The 10,840-nt window shown below is 40.8% G+C and overlaps 1 protein-coding gene across 1 annotated transcript in view; it reads left to right on the forward strand.

Moving 5' to 3' along the window:
* Positions 1-2,996, forward strand: part of SUSD5 (sushi domain containing 5) — a 42,228-nt gene extending 39,232 nt beyond the window's left edge. The window contains exon 5 of the mRNA XM_042817373.1: positions 1,714-2,996. Coding sequence (XP_042673307.1) covers positions 1,714-2,996 — 1,283 coding nt within the window. The remainder of the gene's footprint in view (positions 1-1,713) is intronic.
* Positions 2,997-10,840: the final 7,844 nt, after the last annotated feature.

A 10,840-nucleotide genomic window follows, 5' to 3' on the forward strand; every position in this document is an offset into this window, starting at 1 on the left:
TCACACATGGGAAGTTTTTTCCTGCTTTGGAGAGGATCTATAGGGCTATTCAAGCAGATGAGGAGACCAGGACCAGAAGGGAGAGAGACCTATTGCTGGTCCCATTGTGTTTTGTTGCAGGCTGAATTCAGGCACCTTTGTGTGCGATCCACTTCTCCTCCATGGTAAATTTTACATAGGTATTAACTCTCTGCAGGCTGTGTCACACATTTTATTTTCCTCAGCATAACCACTTCACTTTATGGTAGTCCCAGATGCTATTCCAAGAAAAATACCTTTTGCTAATACTCATTCTGTTCTGGCACCTGGCTTAAGCTGTTCTGGCAAAAAGTAAGCTGGTGTGAGCTGTATCACCGCTAAGTGGTTTTGGTCAGACTGGTTTGACAATATTTCTAATCTTTCTTAAGAGTAGACCAAATATGGCTCTGCCAGAAGTCTGGGAAGGAGTCTCCAAGGAGAATGTGACTCATTCGGAAATTGAGGTGGGCCCCAGACGAAAATGTGATTCAAAGTTGGTTGAGTGTAAAAAGGCAAAAAAGATAAGGCTTTATGAATGCACTGATTTGTAATACAGCTTCTCCTATTAATTTCTTGTTTCCCATGTCATGCCAGGTTTATTGCTTCACTGTCTTCACAAAAGACTAAACACTCTCTTAAAAAGAAAAATTCTCACCCTGAATCATTTTGTTTTATTTTCCATATCCCAAGGCACTATTTTCTAGGACTTTTAATGCCAGCATAAATCTTCACAATTACATCAGCTTTCTATGGAGTAAAACTTGTGCGAGCTGAAAATCAACCACCCTGTCTAGCTTGGAAAATTTTTCATTGGGCTAAGGCTTTAGAAGAGTATAAATTACAATACATTATTTCATTCAAATTCAAACACGGTTTCATGCTCTGAGTTAAGGCTATTTTGCTGTGAGCGGTAGGTCTGACGAGGCCTGGGGAATATTTCTAAATCAGACTCCAACTTTGTGATGAATCCACCCCTCTGTAGCGCTCTGCTGGTTTTCTTCTTGCTCTTCGTATTCTATTTTATTTTGTAATATTCGCATTACTAAAATAGTAGAAGCAGATGGTATTATCTAGATATCGAGCAATTAGGCTTGAAGGATTGGAGCCAGACTTCTCTACCCTTGCAGCTGAGGGTGCAAGCTTGCTTTTTTTCAGATGAGGACAAGCAGAATGCAGTGTCAGCTTCGGTGAGGGTATTATTTCCCCAGGCAGCTCTGAAGAGCTCCTATGGGATGAAAGCTACCACTCAGTTCCCTTGGCTCCAGGTATCCTCTCACCACAGCACCAAAGTCATTTCAGAAAAATACTAAATAAATTAAAAAATTGAATGCAAGGAACTGAGTATAATCCTTCTGGTTCAAAAGGGATGAAGTTGCTGTGAAACTTACGCATTTTTATCTTTAAGAAGGTCCCAAAAACTGTAAGTTACTTTGATTTTATGTATTTTTTTTTAAATCTGGAAAGATAAGACGTGAGCAGTTAGCACTGACACCTCTTCTGTTTTCTTTAAAAGATTATCTTGACCATCAAGTTTATGGTGGAGCATCCCTTTTCAAATAAGCAACAAAACTGAATTAAAAACACTGTCTGAAAATCATACCTTGCTGCATCTTTCTTCTTGTCTATTGTAACAAATAAGTCCAGCAGATTTTTGGGAAAATTAAATGTTGGCTTCTTTATTTTTAACTTTTCTAGATGAAACTGAGGCACATATTGACTATGAAGATAATTTTCCTGATGACAGATCGATACCTGTTGCTGAGAATGAACATGCCAATGGCAAAGAGGAAATGGAGCAGGAACAAGAACAGCTTTCTTTCAGTAAAAATTCAGAGGAAGGAAGAACTGGAAATACTAATGGGGTTACTCAGGACGTAGATACTTCTGAAAAAGGAAGCAGGGCACCAACTGAATCCCCCGTTTCTCTCCTAAGCCAAAAAAACTTGTTTTGGTTTCCATCAGAGGCTTTCAGTGAGCCTGAATCAGAGAAAGAGACAGACGATTCCACTAAAGCACAGTTTTCTGAGGGTGATAATCACATCGGAGTCAAGACAGTGTATGATGAACCCAGTGCCAAAATGTTCTATGACAGTGAAGATTTCCCCATTGGGCCCATTCTCACAGCTAATGATACAAAGGAAGGGATAGATACAGTTCCTATTACTGATGAGTCATGGTTAGATGGCTATCCAGTAACACAAGAAGTGGTAGAGGATGATGAAGAGGAGGGGGATAAAGTTGATGGATCGATGGGAACAGAGGAAGACATTATCCTCACGACTGACCGACCAAATCACGTTGAAGTCAGGAAATTGGGCAATGGTAGCCCTGCTCCAGAGGAAGGTTTAACACAGATTGTGGCAGCAACAACGAGCATAGATGATGAGAGGGTCAAAGAGACGTCAGTACCTCTTACATCAGTGAGTGGTCTGGAGGACTTAAGTGTGAGCAGAGGTTATGATGATGCTGCATGGGACCACCCAACTACAGCTGTGGAAACTGTGACTCAGGAGCCCGGTACAACACTGCTGTTGGATGTAACCAGCCTAAGAACTTCCATGTCTGAAACCTCTGCGATGGCCAGCCCCTTCGATCATACTCCTGAGGAAGAAGAAAGGGGAACAACAGCCTACCCAGCACAAGTAGCAACCACTGCACCAGCTCCAGATAGCCTTACTGGCACATCATCCCCAGAGTTAGATGAGCAAGAAAATCTCACCCAGGGCCTTGGAGAAAAGCCAGTCCCCACTTCTGAACCTTGTGAGGGAGAGGATTGCCCCAAGTCAAGTAAAGGCGCTGTCATAGCGGTAATTGTGATTCTCCTGTGCTTGTTATTGGCTGCAGCTGTGCTGGCTGTGTGGCTTTTCAAAAAACGGCAGCAGAAAAATTCTGTCTATAAACTGAATGGAAGGTGTCAGCCCCGGCATCACTGCTACCACCACTACCACCACCAACATATTGAAATGCAGAAAGTCTAACCAAGGGTCTTCTGGGAGAAAAGCTAGATATCAGCAGAAGGTATTGATGCTAGAAGGATCACATGACTCATGGATACTAAAATCCAGCAGTGCAGAAACCAGAAGAAGACAAAATGCTAAAAGAACACAGAAGACAGATGAGATTTCATCTGTTTGAAATTGCAGTTTAGCATATCTGACCATTCAGAACTAAAGAATCTGTATGTTTTTATCAAAAGATCTTTTGGAGTCATCAGCAGGACACAGTGTGCTTGCTAGGACATCTACAGTTTGTTCTGCTTTTACATTTTGCTCCTATTAATAATAAATTAATTGATTAATTTCCATGCTACCTGATTGTAATCTAATGGCAGGGCTGGTCGGGCCTTCTTGGACTACTCTCAGTGGAACAGAGAAGGGAGGAGGGGAAAAGGATGTTTTTGGAGTAACTGCACATCTGGCGATTGTTCCTTTTTTGAGAACCTGGCCAAGCTGGTCAGGATAAACCACCATAACAAATTATTGCCTGACGTGTCTTAAAAAGCAAAACTATTTGCTACCGTACTTTAATGGATAGTATTGCAGTGATTACTAAGGTACTTTTCTTCAATGATACGAATTTAACAAGCCAAAAACCATTAAGGTATTTCTATGGAAGGTGCTCTTTTAGCCTTAGTGAAGAAGTGCCATTCTTATACTAATCTTTTTATAGAAATGATGATGCCTCCCTGGAATTCAGAGAATACTGTATGGGCCGTTCTTCCTTTAGTATCAGCTGAAGAGGACTCGGAGCACTGATTTCAGATGTTACAATGAATAATGTTGTATTACAGAGCAGATGGTGATGAAGCACTTTGCAGGGGAACCAACCTGAAGTCGGTCACTTTTCTGAACATGGTGGTGACTGACCAAGATACTGAATTTCAATTCAAAGCCAGCAGTACCACTGGCAGTCGAAGCCACGTCTCATGTTTCTGCCCTATGAACTCTGTGCAATGACTGATTTTCACCATTCTGCTTTTTCATCAGCTGAAAAGGTGTCTGGAGGGGACAAAGGCTGGCATGGGAGATGGGTATTCATATGGAATGCTGCTTAAAGGGAAAATGAACTTAGGGAAGGGAGAAATTACATCCAGTTGATAAGAGTCAAGTTTTTGCATTTTAAACTGGATGGTAGTATACAAATGCAGAGGTCTTTTCAAAAGCATGTTCCATTTCAAATGGTTTTGAAAATGACCGTGGAAGAAGAGGAATATGTTTTCTAGAATCCCTCAGAATAGTTCTAATAGTGTCTACTATGAAGTACTTCCTTACCTTTCTGAATGTGAAGTCTAGCAAGTGTGAATAACCTCCAAGTCTTAAGTGATGCATCCACGGCTGTCCTGCACAACCCCAGCCAAGATGCTCAAGAAGTTGAACTCAGCAAAGTACTGGAGTAAGGAAAGGTGACTTGGCAGAGTTCATTCAGGTTCATGATCTGTTCTGAGTCGCGCTGATAACCATCCCTAACTCCATGGAAGGTAGACTTTGTGAAATGGAGTGCAGCACTTGGCCTGTCACAAATACAGCCATCGTTCCCAATGCTGGTAAGGAAAACAAAGGTTTTTTTAAAAGAACAGATAGAAGGCATCTTGGAGAATTGAACCTCAGAGTGGTAAGAATCTAATGGCCTGGCAAAAGCCAGAGTAAAGAAAGAAGAGCAGACACTGTACAGATTTGTAAATACTGTGTTCTCTGACATATGCATGACTGTGCTTTTAATGCATTCTAGAATACGAAATAACCTAGAATTTCTGTTGTAAACTATTTTTTTATGCAGCAGTGTTTTTAAAAAACAATGGATTTAGCACTAAGGAACTTTATGGAGACTTAATTTGACTAAAATGTACCTTGTGTAATCTTGTGGAAATGTGCTGAAAAATAAACACAGGAGCATCCATTAAAATATTGTTTAACTGAATGGTACAAGTATGTGTTGCAGTTCTATGAAGCATCACTCAAAATGAAAAGTCAGTAGTGTTTGGCTCAGGAACTGGACTGTAAAAATGAGACTCAAAATATAATTATGACCATAAACTGCACAGGGATATGATTTGAGGCACAGAAATCACTTGTTGTTCATGAACCAGAAAAAAGTGCACATTAACATAGAGCTTTGGAGGTATTTAAATAAAAGTCAAGTTACAGAAAAGGGAAGGAAAATGGCTGTGTGTGTTCTTGTGTGAATCATCCAGTTTACCCACGTGTTTCTGAAGGAAAGTCTGTCTCTTGGGTCATTCTTGTACAAGACATTCTGATATTAAAAAATCAGCTGAAAAGCATTCAGTTCTACTCAGAAAAGCATCTACTCCTGTCCAGCAGCATCTGCTTGTGGTCACAGTTTTTATTTGACCGCAGTGATGCATGGAGTTTGGGAAAATGAACAAAAAGAGGGATGAACAGTCCATGAATGATACATTAGATTTCTGTGTGTGTAACTTGGCTTAGCAGTGACAGAAGGGATGGGAAAAAAAACCAAACAATATGGCATGGTAAATTCAGAATGAGAAGATGGTAATGCCAAAATACAGGGGTGAATTGCCCTGTACGGGTGGTTAGAGCTAAAAGTGCTGGGTGTTGGTTGGGGTTAGGAAGGGAAGAATCACAGGGGGAAATACCAGGTGTGATTTTTCTGAAGATACCTGCTCATCAGGGGATCGATGTGTTGTCCTATGATGAACAGCATGTATTATCCTCTTGTAGGGAAGCCACGTTACAACATGCTGTCTGTCAACTCGCAGGCATTACAGCTATCATTTTCTACCTTTCTCAGGCAGAATTCTGGGGTTCGAGCCCTTGAAACCAACAGATGTTTGCTCCCCTTTATGCAGAAACATCGGAATCGCAAATTATTGAAACCCTTTCCTTTACTCCGTGGTTGTGACTGCATTTGCCAGCTAGGTGATGAGATATGGTTTATTGCATATTGTACTTCAAAAGTTACTGTGTTGAGGATTTGCTGCCGCAGGCATAAAGACAGCACAGATTGATTTTTTTTCTCCAGTGAAAATGATTCAGTTTTTTCTATCTTAACACTACAAATTACTGGCTGTACATCGCAATACTAGCTGTGAATATCATCGCATATAGCCGTGAATGGCCATCTTAAAAATTAGTCATAGCAAGAAATGTTTTGGTAGTTGTAAGACATATCAGACTGCAGGGTTGTCACCAGCTCAGGACGATACGCAAATGTTTAATGCCTTTTTAGATGAGTGCTAATAAGAAAGGGATAAAGGCAGAAAGCCCCATTTTTCTCTGTAAAGTTAGCAGTCACATAATGCTGCCGCTCGGACTCCGGTATTTCCATCTGCAAGTAACGAAGTTCCATTACTTTGCAGAAGTCATCAGTAAAAGACCATATTTGTTACTTCATGCTACTTAAAAGGTCTGCCCAAAAGCTACATGAAAGGGAAGAAAAAGTTAAATATAATCAAAGAGAACTTAGGTTTTTTTCTACCAACCGAAAAGTTAGTGTTTATAAACTTAAAAAGGCGCAGAATTCTCCGCAGAATTCAGTTTCCATATATCATCAGCACTGCAAGGAGAGAGAAGAGAGGCGGGAGGAGAGATGGGTGTCTAAACCACGGAATGTTTCCTTGCCAAAAATAAATAAATAAATGGCTATCTATTTATTCTGATATTTTTTTTCCAAAGCACTGAAGAGGACTTAAGATACAAAACGTTGGTTTGCTGGGGTGTGCAACCCAACTCACTTTGGCTATTTCTTACTCAACTTCTTTATTTTTTGTATAGCTTAAACTCTCCACACTGGGTCATTCAAGTCTTGAGTCACCAGAAAAAAGAAGTTGCTGTTTAAAGTATGGCAGACAACCAAAAGTTCAGACAGCTGCAATGAAGGATTAGTTGTGGGTTTTTCTCGCTGCCTTGCTACAAACTGCATCACAGCTCTATGTTCAAACATTATTAAATGGGAATGTTTTCTCTGGCACCAACTACTTCTCCCCACAGTTTAAGTATTGATTTTTTTTTAACTGAAGTAGCTTTGGTTTACAGCTCACATTAGAACTTAAAAACATATTTCCATAGTAGCTGGCATATGCAGGCAACTGTTTATTCTCAGTACCAGCCATAATAAACACTTGTACTTTTATAATCCAACAAATCTTTGTCTAATCACAACTTCGTTTTCAGAGCTGTAAAATTTGCATGCTATTTAAACCATTTTTAAGGAAGACTCTTTAGAAAACGAAAATTTTCTTAGTCTGTCTTCACTGTCCGTACAGACCAATAATTAGCAGTAAAGAATGCGTGGGATAGGATAGATATGTACTGCAAGAGAATTGTATTGCAGCATTGAGAAAAACCTTTGTAAAGCAGGGCATGCTAATTGATTTTCAGAGGAATAGATTGTTTTTTAGAGACAAACCTTTATGTGATCTAGAACTTATTCTGGTACGTGTGGGAAAAGAAGGTAAATCCTTGGTTGGATAAGATGGGTTTTTCACTTGAACTGAGGACAGCATCCAACTAACTTTTAAGTTTATCTTTTAGTATTCTGAAGTGGTAAAGCTCTGGAAAATGGAGCAATTTGAATTCTCTTTTGGCACATGCACTGTCAACAGAATTAATGAAGTTCTGCTCAGAATGATTACAGTGAATGAAAGAGCCCTGCATGGTATTTGACTTCCTGTGGAATTTATCAAAATTGAACATCCCAAAGGTATTTTGTTATTTGATGCTGGTTATTGGGAGTCACCAAGACGCAGCGAGTACGGAGTCTGTGATGCTGTCTTCTGGGAACACAACTGAGCTAGACTTGAGTAAAATCACTACTGATGTTTTTCATTTTAATACTGACATTTATGATGATGAACTAGTCAGGATCCAGAAGACAAAGTACAGGACTGTGTACAGGCTCCTGTGCTGGCCGTCTGCCACTAGATGCACTTCATCCACCAGTCACCTATAATTCAGACAGTGTCTGAATTACATGATCACATGCTCAATACATGGCAAAGTTATTACAGACTTGATTGTGGGCAGCAAAGGAGGATCGAAGACTAAGAGCAGCTATAGAAACAGCTAACTTTGTTATCACAGATGTGAGAAATTCTCAAAAAGAGTAAGGCTACTGCTCCACAACAAGCAACACTACTGCTGAAGTTGATATGAATCACCAGGCGCGTGGTAGCAGAGCTGCATCCAGACACAAAAAGATGATTGCTTCAACAGAATGATGGCTCCAGTGTCATATCATAGACCTTGTCAAGATAAGAACAGGTGATGGAATATTAACAGCAGAGGCTGCTAACATTGGAGGCAGCAGTAACAGCAAAACTCATAACGGCAAGAATTTGGGGTGGCAGAAGAGAGGAAAGAACCGTGTTCCCTCGGCCTCCCAAGAAGAGCTGGCAGGATCAGAAAAGTGGAGGAAAAGACACTAGTTTATTGCAGTCACATGTAAATGTTGGCATTTAACAATAGCAGCAGTGAGAGAAAAGTCAGTTGAAAGAACCTGAGAATGCTGAAAAAAGCCACAATAAATACTGAATAACTGGAAGAGGAGATATTTCTCATTAGAAAAGGACAAGAGTTTGAGAGCTACTTGTACTTATTAAGATTGAACTGGCTTGGGACCATATGGAGTGGAAATTAAGAAAGCCAGAAAAAAATCCACAGACACTCAAACAATGTGAAAAAGTGCCCTTTTTGAAGGCTGCTAGAATAGTAGTTGCCTCCTCAGGTTGAACAGAATGGTAAAGTATATCAGACCTCATGCAGATTTAAGAAAAATAAATCATCACCTCATGGACGTTTTAGTAAACCATGATATTCCCACCTGAGAATGCTGAACGGCAAGGGATTTCAGCTGTAAGCTTGAGAGCTGAGGAAATGACTGAACATGAAAAGAGATCATCTAAGGAAGCCCTAAAAACAGTCACAAGCTTACAAGAAAATTGATAATACCTGAGGGACTTGCAATGGTTAAATAATGGTTTGACAAAAAGGAAAAGCTAGGGCTCATAGGCACTAAATGTATCCCCAGTGTAAACCATTGCAGGCAAATGAATCACTGAACAGGTTAACTCTAGTGCTCAGTGCTTTACTGTTAGAACAAAAATATTACAATAATTTACCATGCATGATGCATATTTTTTTTAATGTTAAACAGTTACTGTCGGTCAGTGTTGGAGAGGGGAAAGGAGTTGCTTAACAGGAACTGCCCAGCAAAGCAAAGGGATCTTGTAACTATCCTGTAATCTCAGACTGTATGGGAACTGCTGAATCACAGCCTGAGCCTCTGATTGACCACCTGAGGCGAGCACTGAGTCAGCCATGGAGCACAGGTGAAGGCAATTCAGCTGTGTGATGGAAGGAGTGGAGCCTGGCTGCGCCTCTCCTAGACCCATTTGAGAGCTGACTGCCAGTAGGGAAGGGTCTCTTCCTGGGGATCGTTCCTTGTGGGCAATATTGTGAGCCTACAACATAGGTAAGTATTTTCTGTTTATTATTGTCCTGTAGCAATAGTCTTACTTAGCTTCACTTTCCTGTATCTTTCTTAATTATAGTATCTGTATGTTCTTTGATTATGCACAGACCTGCTGTTGCATATTCCCCTCATTTCATCAAAATTGGTTCAGAAGCTTTCTGAAAACATGCTATTTCCATAAATGTACATAGTCATGGGAGATCTCAGACCCTGCAGTCTAGCAATGTAAAATACAGGTTCTCTTCTTTAAAGTTTTTAGGATACTTCAGTATTGCACTGTGGTACCTGAAAGTACTACAGTACAACACTGACGTGCCCTAGACTTTTGAGACCACACAAAGAGTCAGAGCAGAGCTACTGAAGTCAGTTTGGTAAATAAGAAAAAAATTAAAAAAACATTATTAAAAAAAAAAAAAAAAATCAATATAGATGGATATTTGTGCCCTGACCAGCTCCGTATCCTCTAGAGTAAGGGCAGCTGCAAAGCTAGTGTGTCAAAGATGAAGCTATGTGGCCATATGATTTTAAATTGAGTAGTACAGTTCCCAAGAAGGAAATCTGGAGCTGTTCCATACAGGTTGGAAAGCAGAAAGACAAAAGAGGCCTCTAGAGCAGTAATCTTTCTTCTGGAAGGTTTATGCTTCTCAAACAAGGAAACTTGAGGAATTTCTGCTCTGCAGTGGCGAGGCCTCACTTTGAGCACTGTGTGCAGTTCTGTGCACTGCAATGTAAGAAAGATGTAAAACAGTTAAAGATCATTCAGAAGACGGCTACAAAGATGGTGAAGGGTCTAGAGGGAAAGAATTGACAACCAGTTCTCTTAAGTTTTAGTCTGCCCAGTGACCCTCTGAAAAAGCAGGAGCCAAAGGGAGGAAAGGAGCTGTGAAGCAGCTGAGAACAGACACCTTCCCTCTTTTAGTCTATTGGACAGCTTAGTAATCACAGTTAGCTCTTGCATCTGTACAAGGCATGAAAGCAAAACACCCAGAGGCACCCAGAAAAAAAGGGGCGCATTGGGGTCACCTGGTACCGTGTCAGCATAGGCACAGCAAGCTGTCATCAGAAACACAACACAACTGCCTCGGTTTTCCTTAGTTCAACAACATTCCGGAGGATTGCTTGGCACCTTGTTTGCAGTTATTATGTGGCTGTGGTGTTGGGGAAAGGTTCTGCACCAGGGGGCATGGGATGGGCTGCCCAGGGCAGTGGGCACAGCCCCAGGTGCCAGAGCTCAGGGGGTTTGGGCAGCACTGATTGACAGTGGGTTTGGATTTTGGGTGGAACCAGGGGTTGGATTTGGTGATCCTTGTAGATTGGGGTAATCTGTGATTTGAGCAACAGATTGGAGAAGTTACCCCAGCAGGGTATTATA

The sequence above is a fragment of the Centrocercus urophasianus genome, unplaced genomic scaffold, assembly GCF_019232065.1.
Source record: "Centrocercus urophasianus isolate 14NV4802_14NV808 unplaced genomic scaffold, USGS_Curo_1.0 seq_16, whole genome shotgun sequence".
Lineage (NCBI taxonomy): Eukaryota > Metazoa > Chordata > Aves > Galliformes > Phasianidae > Centrocercus > Centrocercus urophasianus.